This window comes from Osmia bicornis, chromosome 12 (assembly GCF_907164935.1).
Source record: "Osmia bicornis bicornis chromosome 12, iOsmBic2.1, whole genome shotgun sequence".
NCBI lineage: Eukaryota > Metazoa > Arthropoda > Insecta > Hymenoptera > Megachilidae > Osmia > Osmia bicornis.
In genome coordinates this window covers 8,678,851-8,697,215 of record NC_060227.1, presented here as the reverse complement: position 1 = coordinate 8,697,215, position 18,365 = coordinate 8,678,851, and the positions used below count along the sequence as shown (strand labels likewise).

General features: G+C 36.1%; 2 protein-coding genes across 4 annotated transcripts; one reads left to right on the top strand and one right to left on the bottom strand.

The window, feature by feature from the left end:
• Positions 1-563: 563 nt before the first annotated feature.
• Positions 564-13,308, top strand: LOC114878223 (zinc finger protein 2 homolog). Of its 2 annotated transcripts, none has more exons than XM_029191786.2 (2): positions 564-966; positions 1,375-4,649. In XM_029191786.2, the coding sequence occupies exon 2, from the start codon at positions 1,501-1,503 to the stop codon at positions 2,551-2,553; it is 1,053 nt and encodes a 350-aa protein (XP_029047619.1). In that variant the 5' UTR covers positions 564-966; positions 1,375-1,500; the 3' UTR covers positions 2,554-4,649. The 2 variants fall into 2 exon arrangements, with proteins under 2 accessions (XP_029047619.1, XP_029047618.1); XM_029191785.2 differs by lacking the exon at positions 564-966 and adding an exon at positions 12,939-13,308 and having other exon boundaries at positions 1,369-2,610.
• On the bottom strand, positions 7,206-17,933 carry LOC114878222 (actin-related protein 5). Of its 2 annotated transcripts, XM_029191783.2 has the most exons (8): positions 17,834-17,933; positions 17,326-17,449; positions 16,945-17,259; positions 16,603-16,883; positions 16,320-16,538; positions 15,944-16,245; positions 15,700-15,880; positions 7,206-15,627 (listed from the first exon to the last, which is right to left on the bottom strand). In XM_029191783.2, the coding sequence occupies exons 2-8, from the start codon at positions 17,426-17,428 to the stop codon at positions 15,004-15,006; spliced, it is 2,025 nt and encodes a 674-aa protein (XP_029047616.1). In that variant the 5' UTR covers positions 17,429-17,449; positions 17,834-17,933; the 3' UTR covers positions 7,206-15,003. The 2 variants fall into 2 exon arrangements, with proteins under 2 accessions (XP_029047616.1, XP_046144241.1); XM_046288285.1 differs by lacking the exon at positions 17,834-17,933 and having other exon boundaries at positions 17,326-17,817.
• Between the last annotated feature and the right edge of the window lie 432 nt (positions 17,934-18,365).

Genomic DNA, 18,365 nt, shown 5'->3' with positions numbered 1-18,365 from the left:
TGATAGGTTCACAAAGTTCCTAGCGTTATTATTTAAGGCGTGTTCAATAATTGTATGAAGGATCAAAATATTACGCATAACTAATTTATATATAGAAGAAATTTTAAACTCTTAATAAAAATACGTGTAGGTACCAATCCGTAAAAACTGTTTTACCAAGTTAAGTTAATATACGACGGTGCAGGTGCAAGAGAAGAATATAAATGGTATCGTAAACTAATACTATATAATTATTTAATATATATAATAATTTTACGAATAGCTATTATCCTTCTTTTGCCACCATTTTTCTAAAAACATTACTTGTTACTAAGTATTTAAATTCTGATATTTAAATACGTTGTATCTATATCACTTATTGCGTTATATTTAAATATGTACTCATCGTACTAACATTAGTTATAAATTTTAAACGTTTCAATTATAAATTTGACATTTAATTGAAATATATGTAAATTTAAAATGTGGAAAAGATAAGATAGGTAAAAGGAAGAATAAAAAGCTTATACGTGAAATTTTAATAAATACCTACCGAGTTAGTGAGCAACTGTTTTTATTATCAGGAAATAGAATGATTTGAATTCGAATGGAGAAAAATGATCGATTATATGTGCATAATATCAAATAAATGAATAAAGTTTTGAGAAAAGATCGATCCAATCAGGGGTTTTCGATGTCCGGTGTCGATCGTAATAGAGCGTAATATTCGCGGCTTAAGAAAGATAGCCAATTAGAAAAGTTGGCGAGTATCGTCGGTCGGTACTTAGGTACGTGTGTTTGTAGGAGTATATATAGGTGACGGTCGCGAAATATAGTAGCAGCCATCTTATATTTTGTGTCGGAGAAAAACAATTTGGCCGTACAAATGTTTCGCGATTGTCCGTGAAGCCGCTCGAGAACGGGAGGCGTGCGCTCGATGAGGCGTGACGTTTTTCGACCCTAGCTCGGACCACTACATTAGCAAAGGTTCGTAGAAATGCTGCTTTCTTCCTTGGCTACAGCAAAACCGACCTCCACTTTACGAAGCGCTTACGAAGAATCCGGTTTCGCAGTCAAAATATTCCGCCGTTTCTCCCGTCGCTTTTTTAAAAATAGAGTTGCCCGTGTTGCTTACTGCTGGGTTACGTTCTGTTGACGACGGCATCGTTCCGTCTTCGTGTGCTTCGCGTAAAAGTTATGCAATCAGCTGATCGTCCAGCTACCTTCTGTCACTTGTCAAAGATAAATGTCAAAGCGATTGGTCTAACCTGACACGCGTATATATGAGTCGGGTATGCATGAAACCGATATTACGAGTGTATCTACATCGTCGCAGATTTTTATATCTGAAGCAGTATGATAAATGGCGATTTATAGAGGTTCCCTGTCATGCAGGTGGATTGGTACGCAGGATATGAGCAGCTTGTCAAGCGCAACCTGACTCTGCTCCCCCAAGAAGAAGCAGTGCAACAGCAAGAGCCGCAATCACAACAGCTGGCTCAGCCGCAACAGACTGATATAATGACGTCCATGTTTGAACAACAAATCAAAAGCGAACCCATGGGGTTCTATTCTGTTGCTTCAAGCCGCTCGGATGGTTCAAATTCAATGGTGAATCTGTCTGATGATCGGGAAGACCTGTCTCAACAAGAGGATCCTCTGTCGACCCAGCAGCAAACGACTCTACAGTTAACCCAACAACAGGGTCAGCAACAAATACAACAGAATCAACAACAGACGCAACAGAGTCAACAGCAGCAGAGTCAGACTGTGCAACAAGAAGTTCCAAGCCGCCAGTCAACGGGTCAACAGACAGTTAAAGAAGGTTCCCGGTCAAAACCACAACCTTGTAAGGTATGCGGCAAGGTGCTATCCTCTGCTTCGTCTTATTATGTACATATGAAACTTCACTCGGGCAACAAACCATATCATTGTACTGTATGCGAAGCAAGTTTTTGTCGGAAGCCATACTTGGAAGTGCACATGAGGACGCACACGGGAGAACGACCTTTCCAATGTGAGCTGTGCTTGAAGAGGTTTACTCAGAAGAGTAGTCTTAATACTCACAAACGGGTACACACAGGAGAAAGACCGTACGCCTGCGATATTTGTCAGAAACGTTTTGCAGTAAAAAGCTACGTGACGGCCCACCGTTGGAGTCACGTTGCTGAAAAACCATTGGTGTGCGACAGATGTTCGCTAACGTTCACGTCCAAGAGTCAATTCGCAATACACATCCGTACCCATACGGCGAGTACCACGTACGAGTGCAACATTTGCGGGCGTACGTTCGTACGCGACAGTTATCTGATACGGCATCAGAATCGAGTACACCGTGATATGAATCAAAGCAGTACAAATCACAATCCGGCTACGCCGCAGAGTACCGGTGACGGTACACAAGGTACAGGCTTCGAGAGCCCAGTTTGTGATTTACGCTACAGCGAAGGACCTTCTTCGTTGGATGGATTAGCTGGCTCTAAAGGAGGGATTGCAGCTGAAATCGCAAGTTTAGCCAAGCAAAATAATCTTCAACTTCCTCTACCACTGTTACATCCGCAGACAACCAACTAGTGTTTAGACGGCAGCGTGTCCGACTCCCTACCGCAACACCAGTCACCGCAGCAAGTAGTATGTCCCACCTCGGCGTCATCGCCATTCACACTTAATTCACCTGTGTCTCACGAGCACACCACACCGCAGAGTGTCTACCAAACTACGGGCTCATCCAGTTCGCTGGATAGCCTAAGCTCCCAACTCTATCCGCAAATATCATCATCCCCTATAGAATCATCGGAGTCGCATCATCAGTCTCATCAACTGCATCGCGGCATACATCCGCCAGGGCTTCATCCTGCACTATATTTATACGCTCAGTACTCGAATACGAGTTCCCCGATCTCGTACCCCGAATATATTCAACGCAACAATTGAATAAAAGTCAGTTTATGCCAGCAATCACGATATTTACCACGAACGGAGTGGACGGATCGGCCGCGACACGAGGCGCTACCAAACCACGGACTCTTCGATCGCGTGTCATTTAATGGTGCTGGTTAAACAAAGTGCCTAAAATAAGCATCCGGCTTTCTGGATCGTCACGGATGCTTAATTACGATCGTGGATTAATATTAACGCTAAAACAATTTTTACGCACCTACATTGTTTCGACTCTTACTGTCTTTTAATTTTATTTTTTTTATTTTTACTTCTATTTTAACGAAAATCAAGTGGATCAATTGTAAATTGATGACCGTTTTTTGCACCGTGTCTTACTGACACAGTCTTGGATCCATCTAATGGATACCACGTTGACGAAGCGTATTTTAACGAGAATTAAATAGCACCGTTCGAAGGGACTTTTCCTCGTTTTTAATGAAAACCGTTCTGTCGTGGTACATCGATGTTAGCATAAACTAATGCGTAAACATGTTTCTACACTAGTTTTTCCAAGTTTCCGCACTTCTTGATTTTACCTATTTTCATTTTTCCAATCACATCTGCGAGTACATATACATATATATATTATCTATGTGTGTATATATATTATGCGCGAGAAACCATTACACATACACATATTTATATTATATTTTTAAAGGAGTTTAGTCACTTGGATCTGTGATATAGATAGTAATTATTATCTACAATGTTTAAAACTATTGGTTTTACTATTTTGATGGATATCAAAGCGAGGAAACAAAAAGAAAAGAAAAAAAAAATAAGATGAATAATAGGAAAGAAAGAAAGAAAAGCAATGTCACGGAGCGATGTAGCTATCAGAATTTAAACGGACATTGGTCTCTACCGAAGGTGTTTGGTAGACACCCTACTACTACTTTTACAAAACACAAAAAACAACATTACTATTACTAATGCTACTACTACAATTACTACAGCTACTAGTACTACTCTTACTAAACTATCATTACCACTTCCACCACCTACACCAATACCACCACCACCACCACCAACATTTTCCCAACTATATATTACTCTCGCTATTATTATTACCACTATTACTACTACTACTGCTACTGTTATTATTATTATTAGAAACACGCAAACGGTTACTTCGTTTTAGCGCGTGTATTGATAGGACCTGTAACTCAGTCGTCATGGTTTCTCTTTAATTTTTAATTTTAAGTTTGTTCTCTTTTTCTTCTTCTTCTTCTCCAAATGTTTTTCCTTCCTTTCAAGCTACCTTCTTCTTCGCATCTTTACTTATTCTTCCTACTAATACTTTTCTATACCACACGTATCTGAACAAACGGATACATGTCGTCGGTGTTAATATTCTTTTTATCACGTAGGATTTTACTGTACAGCTTTGAATCAGTTCCATAGGTGTACTTACTTTTCACATATCGAAGTGTATTGTACACACAAGATACATATTGTACATACGTATACATATACATATGGGTGTATTATAAAAGAAAAAACGACGAGCGGATGTGCAGATCGTAAGATACTAAATACTAAGAGTGTAATAGCAGGGCTGTTGAATATATTTTTTTTTTCTTTGACTACTATTAGAGATTAGTTTTAGCGAAATATTATTATTAATTACTATTATTAATTATTACTACTGTTCTGGTTATCACGAATGATTAGTAATCTTTTTAACGCTAACGCCACAAGGAAAGCTTGAACGCGAAAATGGAAACGCGGGGGGGGGGGGGGGGGGGGGGGAGGGACCATGACAGCCGCGAGTTAAGAAACGCGAGGATATCAGAATTTTTCGTTTCCTTCGAACATTTTCGCGCACGGTCCAGTGCGGTGTCCGTTCGTTTCACCGATCAAAACGAAAATAGACGAGGATCTCGACGCAGAGCGTCGCGACGGTTCGTGGGCGTCGCACGCGCCAAATAGTTTCAAATCGGCAGCGGTAAAAGAAAAAAAAAATGGTGCACGGATTAAAGTCGATTAGAGAAAAAGGGAAACAAAACGCAACAGAATGGAACCAAAAAAAGAAAAAAAAGGAAAAAGAAAATGCAATTGAAAAATCGGGAGAATAGAAAATTAATTGCGCTAGCGTGCCTCGAACCTTCTTGCATCGTAGGTCCTTCTCGACGATTTTTTTTCTCTTTTTTTTTAGTCTTCACGCTGAACAAAAATGAAAGAACAATTCTCTGCGCGCGTATGCCTGAGGCTTTTGATTTAAATGAGACGCGAAGTCGAGTCACCGGGCAAGACTGATTTACTCGCAAGGGATTGCGAGCACAGAAAGATGAAACGACAAAAGAAATAATACTTTGTTCTCCTTGTTTGTTGTTTTCGTTCGTACGCGTGGATGTGTGTATATATATATTTCTATTTTATAGAAAAGGCGGAGGAAACGAAATCGACGTTTTCCCGCCTTCGAGGAGGAGGGAAAACGTCGAGATCACGTTTCAGCTCGGGAAACCAGGTGCAATGAGAGAACGAGAAGAAAAAAAAAAAAAAGAAAATAATAAAAAAGCGATGATCTTCATGCTGGCTAGTCATTGTACAGCTCTATGAGATGCTAATCGTACTACAAAAGCTGTGATTTAAAGCCTCCGTGCATATGGTCGCGCAGCTCCTAATTATTATTATAGTGATAACATATTTTGTAGCTTGTTACGACTGTAAGTACATACAGTAGATAGCTAGTAGGATTACCTAAGTGAATGAAAACAAAAAAAAATGAAGAAAGAAGAAAAAAAAAATTTACAGTTCCGAATCGATCGGTCGATTACTTCATTCCGATCTCTTTTTCTTTCTTTCTAGTTTTCGTTTCTTGTCTTTTCTCTCTCTCTCTTTCTTTCTATTCTATCCCTAACTTCCGTTCTCCACTTTCTTCTTCTTTTGTTGTTACGCGCGTTTCCCGTCACGGTGCTGGATAACGAAACGTGTCATTCCGCGAATAGAAAAATGGATAATGGAACGTTCTTTTTTAAGCTACGATTTTAGAATTTTATTAGTAAAATACGCGAGAGTAGATTTTAATTGTATTTTTAATTGTTGCTTGTTTTGTATATATTTAAGAAATGGAGTTTACCTTTTTATTAGCTTCGATTTCATCAAATTATCGTCAAGACTGAGAGATTTCCAATAAATGAATTTTTTTTTTCGTAGTATTTGTAGTTTTTTTGTTTGTTCGTTTCTTTGCTTGTAATACGATATTTTAAATTATCTCGTTGGTAGAAATATTGTTTTATACGATGATAAGAAGATTCTAAAATCAGGGATCTTCCATTCGATTAATGACGCGTTGAAATTAATTGAACGCTCGTATTAATTTTCTACGTTCTCTATTCTTTTGTCAAGATTTTATTTGTAGTTAAGTTGTACGTACACGTGTAAGTTTTAATCTTAAGAAGAGCAGAGCGGAGGAAAATGATTTTTCTCATCGAAATAAAATCGAGTTTGGGAAATCAAACTTTTTCTTTTTATTTATGTACAATTACTTGACCTTCATAAACTTTCAGCCTAGTATTAGTTAAGAAAATGTACCTTTATCTTCGACTAACTATCGATCAAACATTTTATGAATTTTCACTAACACATTTCGGCTTTCATTCGAATTTTATTTCGTTTACTTTACAATCAACAAAATCTTCAGTATTTTATCAGTATTTTAATTGACTGATTTTTGTCAATAATGAGATTCATCAGATATAAACTTCAATCAAGTATATTGGAAAAAGAAAAGAAAGAATTGAAGTTTGTATAAAATTGATTTATACTTTCTTAAGAAAAATCATTTTCTTTCTTTTAGTATGCTTCACTTTGTTCTTGTATTTTATATGTAAATTAAATTTGTTGACACGTAGAAGACTAGCGACTGTTTTTGCAAATAGTTTAGTTGAATGATAATCGAACTTGGCCACGAATAGATTAGAAGATCAAGAAAAATCATTTGACTGGCGGATATTAAGAACAAGGCACACGGGGATTTGTTATCCAGCACTGTAGCACCACTTTATATCTCCCTAAACATTTTAACGATCTCAATAATTCCGACCGCTACTTCGCGGACGTATTCTCTTCGAGTTCTCCTTCGTTCGTGTTATCAAAAGATCCGTGTATTTTTTCGTCAGAAGAGAGGACAATTATTAGATAAATAGGTCCTTTCTTCGAATGAGCACACGTCGGACCAATATGTAAGAAAATTAAAACGATAAAAAAAAAGAAGATCGCTAGGAAAAAAGGGTAATAAAACAAACAAAAAAATATATACAGAGTCGTGGTTGTGTTCGTTATCGATATTCATAATTATTTTCTTTTTTTTTTTTTTTTAATTTTTTTTATTCAGTCCTGTCTGTTCCTGTTTCTGTCTTCTCTTTACACATCGCTTTTCTTCGTTCTTTCCTGTCGTTAGAATCGAGAAGAAAAAAGAGAAGGTTGTTACTGGAAAGATGAAATGGACACAAGAGAGAAATAGGTTGAGGTGACGAGAGATGAGAACGGCTTCGAGAATAGAGATATTCCGTGCAATGTGATTGTTATCGAAACCACGATATTTTTTACATGACCGTGTTTTGCAAAGTGATTATAATTTATAATATGTATACGTTAAATATCTATTTGTTGGATATATTATATATATATATATATATATATGTATATATATATATATTTTTTTGTCTTTGTATGCGATTCAAATTAATAAGTTTTCATTTGTCCATTCAAGTGTACATATTATTACGTTATGATTAATAATTATTTCGTGCTCGTACGCCCGTGTCAGTATTACAATCAACGCGTTAACAATGATTCCCTCGATTATCGAATTTGTTACGTTGCAGGAAGAATTCTCATGTTCGTGGAAGTACATAATTCGTTCCACGTATCGCCATATCGTCGATTTTGATGGTCGACGTTAACGTTGATGGAATGTGCGGGCACAAGATGTAAGGGTTTTCCTTTATGGGAGAAAGGATGAAGGGATTAGGGTACAGGTAACCCTTCTGTAACACGTACTTACTTTGAGAATACGGTTTTCATACGACGCGATTTCAAAATTGATGTAACTTTTGTATAAGATGAAATTTTTGGCGAAATTAAGGAAGGTTCTTCGATGTTTTATACCGAAGTAGTATAATAAAAGTACTATAAGTAGTTAGAACGATACTGAATCAATACTGTAGATTTCAGCCTACAAATTATGATACCATATCGAATAATATCAGAATTTGATACTTCTAAAAGTATAAAATACCCCTTAACGCCTTTGAAAGTATAAATACTCATTTGTTATTCCTAAAACAGTAAGAAATATGATATAATGCGTTTCATAATCCTTGGACGGCGGACCACGTAGAGAGGCACAATTTCAATCTAATTCTGTACTTGATATTTTCATTTTCTAAATTTAAAATATGATTATCTTTCGTAGCTCAAATATTGTTTCGTCCGAATAGAATTATAACATTACATTATATCTTCTACTTTTTTAGGAAAAGGGTCAATCATTACAATGGGTCGATAACTATATGTATACGTTACCCTATTCATCGCACAGTAATATGTGATTTTCGTGTTATAGAAGAGTCACCTGTACATGAACATTTGAAAATTCTGAGTCTTCTTCTTTACGTTCATACGGATGAACACGATTTATACTCGCACTGAGATTCGTCAAATCAAAGATTTCATCGCAGTAGGACATAACAACTCGTAACGTGGAGAAACCTTCGTCGATATCGCGTTACAAAGTTACGTGGAATAGTAATAAGGACAGTTATTCGATCCATCCTCTGAGGATACATCGCTGACTCAAAGCAGAGCAAACTTTTTCGAAGATCTGGTTTGAGTCGTTGATCGAACTGTGTCGAACCGAGTCTCCGTGTTCATTCGAACCAAATCCTAGAAAAATGTTGTTTATCGTATTTATGAATGAAAATGCAACAGTTTGATTGCAAAATAATTTTCACTTATCAAAATAAACTCCATTACATTCGACGACAAAATTTTTTTTACAGAAATCCAAAAGAAACTAAGACAATTTTTCTGGGACTCTATTAGTCGATCTACTTCTGACATCGGGCTCGAAGCAGTTCCTGTTTCATTCAACCCTTTCAACCCTTCTTTTAGAGATCCTCTATCATGCCAGCAATCCGATCGACTCTAGGACACTTTTTGATACACTCCATTTTCACATAGTTGAACAGTCTAGCTCGCGTCTCCTGGTACGAACAGCTCGCAAAGTGTAATTAAATCGGCTCGGGCGAGGGGTGAGACTAGGAAGCGACGGGTTCGGGTTAATCAGCGAAGAGTCCAGAGGAAGAAAAAAGAAGGGTGGCACGTGACGAAGGTCTTGGGGGTGGTATACGAATTTAATAAGAGCGAAATCAATCTCGATTCATTACGGTGGATAGTTAACCGCGAAAAGAGAGGAAAAAGAAAAAATTAGAGGATGACGAGGTTGCTGAAAGGGGTTGGGTGATTATAAAGGGGGAAAAGAAATATGAAGAAGAAGCCTCGAATAATGACGAGTTCGAAAGATTATAAAACGATGCTCGCGTCGTTCGACATTGCGCCTGTACCATTTTGCTTCTTTAGCAGAGTACAATGCCATTTATTTTTATAATACGTTTACGTAGGATAGCTATTATTTTTTATAGAGGTTTACCGTGCTACCGTAAGTCTTATAGAGGCCTGCGTAAAGGAAAAAGTGGGGGATGGGGGGAGGAGAAAAAAAAAAGGAAAATAGCGTAGAATTTTGTCGTAGGAACCACGATGTCGTCGTCGTCGGCATTCGACACACGAGAAATAATATAAATTAATGACACGCACTTCTAGCACTGGCTTTTTACTTTCGTACTACACCAGTGACCATTGTTCTTCGGCTATACGAACGATCCACGCGACGTTTATTCGAGTCTTTTTGATTTAATTAAGAAACATTTCCTTGATGATGTTACATAGGTACGTTACGTTATACAAAATTCGATGAATTATAACAATGCATTATCATAAATATTTCTTTTAGTTCTTTCACCATTATTTTGCATAAATTTCCAGATGGAGGTTCGTGATAAAAATGAGTTAATACATCGTCAAAGAAATTATTATGAGTTAAATCGATTAGACTCGTTCCTTCGCGTTTAAACGTGATTTTTATATCAAAAGCGATCATGTAAACGTAATTAACCGTCGTACGAAATCTCTTGTCAGGTCGAGCTCCTCTTCGCGAACCTTTTGGATATATAGAAGCAGGAGGAAAAACAGCAATAATAGAAACAGAAATTTGTTTCGTTTCTGCAGAAAGAAATCGTGTCCGTTTCGATGGCAATTTTGACCTCGAATGATCGATTGTCGTTGAAGCGGCGCATTGCGACCTAGACCATAGGGAACACGCGATACTTCCACCGGTTTCGCTGCTTATCGTTGAACCGACCGGAATCTCCGGCTAATCCCCTTGACGTGAAAATAAGAAATTGTAATTCCAGTTATTTCGTATTGTAATTTCGATGAAATTTGGCCGAACGCTTTAAGAAACAAGGTAATCACTTATGTAAAGTGATGTAATCTATAAGAACTTGAACGATTCATTTATAAAAATATAACTGGTAAAAGGTCACATTTCATAGAAATGTCTCATTGAATTTCATCCACGATGTATAGGGTAACTTACACAGTTGTTGACCCTTGTGCAATGATCGACCCTTTTCCTAAAAAAGTGAGAAACATGTAATGCGTTTCTTAACTCTTACACGGCGGACCATGGAGAGAAGGAAAATTCTAATTCGAGTTAGTTCTTCGTATTACAATTTTCATTTCTTAAGTTTTACACTGTCCCTTTAAAAATTATTTTTCTAGTATATGAAAATCTCGTTTAAAAATTATAGAATATATTCAACATTGGGTCACGATTGATCTAGGCTCCGCTATTGAAAGATTAAATATCTTTCGTAGCCCGAATTCTTTTTGTTCCAAATAGAATTATAATTATGTTATAGGATCAATGATTATACAGTGGTCGATATCTGTTAAATCTCGTGTCAAGGGGTTGTTCGCGAATCAAGTAGCGAAATCATCAAAATCAAACAGCCACTAAAAAGTAATAAATATAGTATACTACACCTTGATGCCATTATAATATACGAACCAATTAATAAAAAGCTATCAAGTCGACAAGAACATCGATATTTTTCTACGCGAGACCGGAAGTAACGATACTTCTTCAGCACGTCTCGTCTTCAGAGAGATCTCCGTTTCGAACGTCTTCCCCGGTCTGAAACTTATTTCCCCCGTTTTTCGTTCGAGTGAGGATTATTTCGTTACCGATACGGCTTTCTCATTAAACTTACATATACACACACACATGAACACACGAGTATTCATATACATAGACAAGCACATTGGTCAACAGTAAAACGGGGTGTTAATTAAAAAAAAAAAGAAGAAAAAATAGGCTCGAATGATCGTTTAGGCCATAAGTACAAGCGTAAGATTTTTTATTGCTAATATTTTTCCTCAGGTCGAGTCTTGAACGGTGCCTAAAAGCTTTGATTAAAGAGCAAGTAAAAACAAAAAAAAAGAGAATCATTAAATAAAAGCAGCAAGTTCTGAATTGCGTGTCGACGAACACTTTTTTAAACAAAATTAAAGGGTTGTTTCGCGTTGAATAGCAAGATCACATGTATGAGACGCGTTTAGAGAGAGAAAGAGAGAGAGAGGATGTTAATGGAAAAAAAGAAAGAAGGATGATTAATTTCATCAGTTGGAACAGAAAGATACGACGATTTATAGATACAGGACATACCTAATTATACATACCGTCGATGCGTAGAAAGTACCGTGTATTATATACATATGTGTATATGATAGACCCACAAAATACGCGCGAGTGTGTAAGTACGTAAGTATGTATGTGTCCGCGTGAATGAAACGTGTGCGTTTGTGTGAGAACAAGAAGGATTATCCGTTTAGGATCTCGAAAGCAGCGAAAATTGTGCTGCGATTGGTTGCAGGGTTATTTTTCTCGAGTGAAAATAATTCGATTGTCGTTAAATAAACTCTTCTATTCCATTTCCGAAGCCTCGTTCTCGAGAAATTGTACTCGATTTATTCGAGCGATAGATTAGTATTTGCTACTTCTACGAATTTTTTGAAAAATTTTGAGAAATTTAATAGTACCGATTCATGGAAATAAAATATTTTAAAATAAATCTTCAAATTTCTTTGTAAAGAGATCTTTTATAATATTAACTGTAAGAAAGAGTGAAGTTTATCGAAGAAAAGTTGAAAAGCTAGAAACTGGAGTATCAAATAATATCCTGTTGAACAAAACCGATCCACAACCTTGGATGTGCACGCGAAACTTAAATCCAAACACCAGCATGTGTCTCTGTCTGCTTTTCCTCGAGCACGAGGATTCGGAAAAAGACTCCACGATATCATTTTCTATTCTTTTCACGGAGAAAAATCATTCGACCACTGATTTTAATCTTCTGCGGTTCCACGTATGATCAGCCGCTTCTGCCGTTGTGTGAATATTTTTTAAAATATTGGTCGAATCAATAAATGAAACTAAATGGAAAAATTCATATTGGACCGCAAAGGATTGACAGCACAGGTTTCATCGTGTTCCGTTTAACCGAAGAGAATAATTTACTGCTACAGATCTAATATAAAGGACAATGAACAAGTAGATAGGTCACGCCGATACATGTATATGTACCTCTAAATAACGTAAGAGACGAGAGTACGCACTTTTGTAATAGTAGTTTTGAAAGAACGAAAAAGCGATAAAAATGATAGCGATAAAGATATAAAGATGAAAAGAGTTGACGCTTGATAACACCATAGTTTTCACCAACATATCCTGGTTAAACACATCCTCTTTACGTACATACTGCATACCCTAGCTCTTATCGCAAATTCTAAGGTATTTTAATGAATAAACATAAAAAAAAATAAATAAATAAATTATGGTAATATTATTAATTGATTACAATTTTGATTATTTATCATTGTTTATTATTTAGGATACGTGTAAACGATGGTACAACTGAGGCAAGTATGTACTGTACATAGCTGTCACCTTTTGCCCCACCATGCGACTATATAAATATTATAAATATATAAATAAACAAATAAACAAATATATATATATATATATATTATATATGTATAAATACATAAAAAGAAGCCATTATTATTGCAGAACATTAATCATTGTTGTATTGATGATTATTTTGAAATACTATTGTCATTATTGTTATTATTTTAAATGTAGATCATTGTAATTATTATTATTATGGTTACGATTATTGTAATAATTAATTAGTATCATTATGATCATTACCATGATAAGGAGATGTTGAAATGAAAAATGAATAAAGCGTGTAATTTTAATTAGCGTACGTTATGAAAGTTGGATCCTCGCTCTAAGCACCATTGGATAAATTTTTTTTTTATCTTTTGTCAATTTGGATTCTACCTCAGCTTTATTGTTATAAATACTGAAAGAAGTAAAAAAAAGATAGAGACGTTTTTCTTATAATTTTTTTATTAGACAGAGGTGTTGAATTAGATTACATTTAATGAGAATTTTCAAAGCTGCAGCGACCTCAGCCTGTGATAGTTACAATGGATATTATTTAAATTAAGAATTCTGCTATGTGTCGCGTGAAACGTATAGATCGGTTATAATAAGTTCGACAGAACGGACTACAATTTTTGCGATTTTTATTAAAGGGAGAAATGTTCCCGTTTTAATATTAAAAAAAGCTCATTACGAATTAAACGAACACCAACGCACGGTCATGTATCGTTTTGATATTATTGTCGATATTAGATTTTTAAATTACATTCTGTAATAAGCTTTGCTTCGTATACGTGTAACATGTGTTATGGTTAAAAAAAAAACACTTTTACTTTTAATGATGTTATTCAATGCGATAGAGTAACGTAATAATAAACAGCTATTAAGAATTCATATTTTTCCTTGAACTGTATTGTACTATATAGGATACGATATAATTTGTGGTACAAGTGTGGAAAAAAGGGTAATTATTGGTTTAAAAATGAATTAAAAATTCAAAGAAACAGATTGATTCCATAATTTTAATAATTCTTTTCTTGTGCCACAAATTTTGTTACATCCTGTATAATGCAATATAGTTATACATTAGATTGATCTGAAGGGTTTATAATTTAAAGATATTACCAAATTCTCTTAAGCTGATAGTAATTATATTGATTTATAAAAATTATGAACTGGAATTATACGACGTAAACCTTTTGCATTAATCTAATAATTTTGTAATTTTTATCTTTAACCGCATGTGATAAAAGAGGCAGAATAAGGGAGCGCATAAAGATAAATGTAACGAGTGTCGTCGAGTGCTTTAACAATATATAAACACACATATATGTAACAAACGCTGTGCGCTTGTGATCCGAAAGAATTAATGTGATTTATTCTCTTCTTTTCTCAAAATGATTCATTCTATTTTTTCATTGTATGCTGCGAAAGAAACGGCTCGTAAGTGACGAGCTTCCTTCCGTACAGTATGTTCCTTTATTAGACGAGACACGCGATGATCATTTATAATTAGCTGTAATATGTACCGCCTGCCTGTAGGGCTTCGTAATAATTTCTTCAGTATATTTACTGTATTGTGATGTTAACTTAAGCCACGGAACGAAACGTGGAAGAATTACTGGAGGTCGTTGTAACAAATCCTGCAGCTCTGAGTCGAGAGGATCTTACTTTCTGGTTTTTTTCTTTTTTTTTTTAAGCTTGAGAAATGTCCAACAAGCGGATGTCGACGAATAAGAAAAAAAAAACTAAAATGAAGAAGCAAAATGTACCCCGCATAATTATCTTCGAACGATGAGATACGATGATTTGGGAACTGTACATTGTGATCAGTAAACAGACTACAATGTAGTTTGTTCGTGATTGAATGAACAAACGAAAACACTTGTGTAATAAAGTAGATATCCATAAAGATAACCGTTTCCCCTTTCATAAATCTGTTTCTTTGTTTTCAGTGAAATTTATTTTCTAACATCTAGGATCTTATATAAAATGTTTCTTGTCTTTCATTCCATTTCAACATCGACAACGGCATCCTCAACGACGACCTGTTCCGAGGTTACAGGAGCTTGCACGGTGGGCAATGGATCAGGAGATCTGGTGTAAGTATTACTAGTCAAATGTTCTTTAAAATATTCACCACCCTTCTCTTCGTATTCCTTCTTGCTTACTAAAAATTCTGGGAGGTTTCCATTTAAGCCAAAGTCTCTAGCACCGTACCATGCGTCTATGCTGGTATTCTTGGCGATGTTTATTTGAAAATTGGAACCGAACGGTCGGATTTCACGGAGCTCGCGATTCAACCTCTCCAATAAACCAGGAAATTTTGCCGGTCCACCGTTGAGAAATATGTTTCCTACGAGACGTGCCTGCATTTCGGTTGGATAAAGCTTCAACACAAATTCTATTGTTTCAGCAATGCCTGCTTCCACGGAACCAATCATGAATGGTTGAAATAATATTTCTGGAGCTCTCAGGCGTTCCACTCCCACGTGTAACTGATGGGTTTCTCCGGGTACCAGGGGAACGTTCGATCCAGCTCCATCGAATTCTGGATCGTGGTGTCTTAATACGTCCTCCAGTTCCAGGAGCTTTTCTTGTTCTAATTCTGAATCTGAATCTCCACCTTCCTGTATGAAGATATATCATTTTAAAAATACAAGATTGGAAATAAATGAAAACAAATAGAAGCATGCACAAACCCTGTTGATAACTTTATAAACGTCCCAGTCTTCGTCTCTCATACCAAAATCATCATCGCGTTTCTCTTTTCTCGCTAATTGACTTATTATACGCATTCTTTCTTGCGCGGCTGCTGTTCTACGTTTTGCCATATCTTGTCTGCGTTGCCTCTTCGCCATTCGTTTTTCCAATATTTCTTGCCTATTATATACGAAAAATTGTGTTTATGTATGATCAAAAAGATGGCAATAAATATTTAACTACCTTTTCTTTCTTACACCAGCTATCCATTCATCAAAATCCTGCTGATCTTTCGGCTGCAAACTTGATTTGATTTTCGGCTTCTGTTCCTCCATTGCAATGTTTTCTTCCTGTGAATTAGCCGCGACTATTTTCTGTCGGGTTCGTTCTACTTTTGCTTGTAAATTATTAATCATTTTTATTAAATCCGCTTCATTCGCAAGAGAATAGGTTTTTAATGCTTGATCAAACTCGTCAGTCTCTCCTTCTTCTAGTAAATCTTGAACAGCTAATAACTGATTCAGCTGCTCTTCATCTTCTGCTAACTATAAGTAATAATTATTTGAAAATTCTTGTATAAATAAAATTTAATTTCTTTATGTACAGAGGTATTACTAACTCTTTCTTCTCTTTTCCGCGCATTTATTTCCATTAATCTTCTAGCCAACTCCCGTTTTCTCTCCTTCTGTTGTTCCACTGTTAAACCAGGAGCACTTGAAGGAGCAATATAAGGTAATTGTACCCTTAACACATTTGCATCATAATGATCCGGATCTGCCCATTTAGAAATTTCTTCTTGGTAATTTAAAGCTATCATTGAATGTTCATGAATTAATTCCTGTGAAATAAAAGAACAAGTGTTTGAAACAGTAAGAAGGATGAGAAATGTGTCATTTACAAACCTCTGCTCGACTAGGTGTGATAGCATTTACATGCACTGGATATTTTAGTTGCAGTAGTCTATGCATATAAGATGTAATGTGATATCCACCAACATTGATCCTCCTTGAATTAACAGGATCTGCTTTACCATCTAATATGGGTATTATATGTGTGGTATGATATCCAATGCTAATTATTAAACCATCTGGTGGGCAGTTATTGTGTTGATAAGAAAATAAACAGTCCACTCCATACGCGATTGCAGGTACATTGTAGCATTCAAATAACAGCTCTGCCATCACTAAAAAACGTATAATTAGTACAGATTATAAATACACATAATATTAAATGTATCTTCTTACAATTTCTTGAATAATTAGGATTCAGAAATGCCTCAGTTAAAATAACTGGGTGATTTATAGAGCCTTCTGTATCTATTCCCATATGAGTAAATGTATAATCAAATATCTGTTCTTGGGCTTCGAAATGTGTTACTACATTTCTGTCAAATTGCGTTTTTAATTGAAATCTAACAGCTTCAATGTTTGCTATGTCATTTCCAACCTGAGGCTCACCATCCTTCTTGCCCCGTTCTTTCCTTGGCTTTGCAATAAGATTTTTAAATATTAACTGAGGTTCCTTTTCTGTTGCCCATCCAACTCTACAGTTATATGACCCTAGTATAAAACATTTATTAATTTTTACTATAATATTGTATACATTATATAAGTTATTTTCCTAACCATTATCAATGACGAGTGGAGTTGCTTCAGTCTTTACTCTGTCCGGATAGGGATGAATTATATCCGGCACAGCCTTTACATCCTTCAATTCCAAAATCTCCATTTTATTTAAACATCAATCTCCCTTAAAAAAACGATTATAGAACTTGAATAAGACAAGAACCTGATCGTTTTCAATACAGTTAGCAGTAATTTGATTTTCGTGCATATTATGTTTTTAATTTATTAAAGATCAAACAGTCATTGAATGTTGTATATACAGGGTGGGCCACGCAAATGTTTCAGGACATAACTCCGTTATTAGCGCATTCATGAAAAAATGCCAAAGATAAATGGTTCGAAGGGCACTATATCCGTAGGACCTTGGATTTTCTATAGTGCAAACATTGCACGTGCAATTATCAATTGCATCATTCTTTTAATCAAAGAGAATCAGAATAGGGCCATCCAATTGTCAGTGGAAGGTGTGGTAAAAGAGGAACTGGTAAAACAGGCATGATTATTATACCGGCTGTGCTCTCTGGATGCAGACCAAATCTCATCTGGGGGTGTCTGGGACCCCTTAAATAATGACCCCTCGAAAACAAAGGCATGTTCCCAAAGGGGTCCTGGTGTGGCGACCTCTGCTGATGGTCGACCGTCTCGCCGAAGCGTACACTTCCAATAAATATACCGCGACATCTACTTCCGGGAAAAGCGTCGTTTTCCCGTTCCGGATGGAAGTTTTTCATTCTCGTGGGGACGTTTGAAGCGGTAGCTTTGTGTTTTGAGAAACTTTGTATTCTGTTCGTGGGTGTTCGCATCAAAGAATTTATAGGCGTTGTTGAGCGTTCTAAGCTGTGTTAAGTGCATTAGGACCAGTTAAATGTACAGCGTAGTTACAAATTTATAATAATTAACAATTAATAAAACTCTATATGAAAAGCGGTAGTGAGCTTGTTTTCCATCAATTGATAAAGTAGGAATACTGACTCCTAAGGAATCACTTATTCCTACAATTGGTGACCCCGACGTGATCATCGTAGTGCAACCGCTATTAA

Bases quoted from the DNA above. Each gene is read 5' to 3' on its own strand.
- LOC114878223 (XM_029191785.2), top strand. From the start codon at position 1,369: ATGCAGGTGGATTGGTACGCAGGATATGAGCAGCTTGTCAAGCGCAAC.
- LOC114878222 (XM_029191783.2), bottom strand. From the start codon at position 17,428: ATGGAGATTTTGGAATTGAAGGATGTAAAGGCTGTGCCGGATATAATT. The intron at 16,884-16,944 runs GTAAGAAGATAC...TACGTTTTTTAG, and splicing joins TCCTAATTATTCAAGAAATT to TGATGGCAGAGCTGTTATTT. The intron at 15,881-15,943 runs GTAGTTAAATAT...CGTATATAATAG, and splicing joins GCTGGTGTAAGAAAGAAAAG to GCAAGAAATATTGGAAAAAC.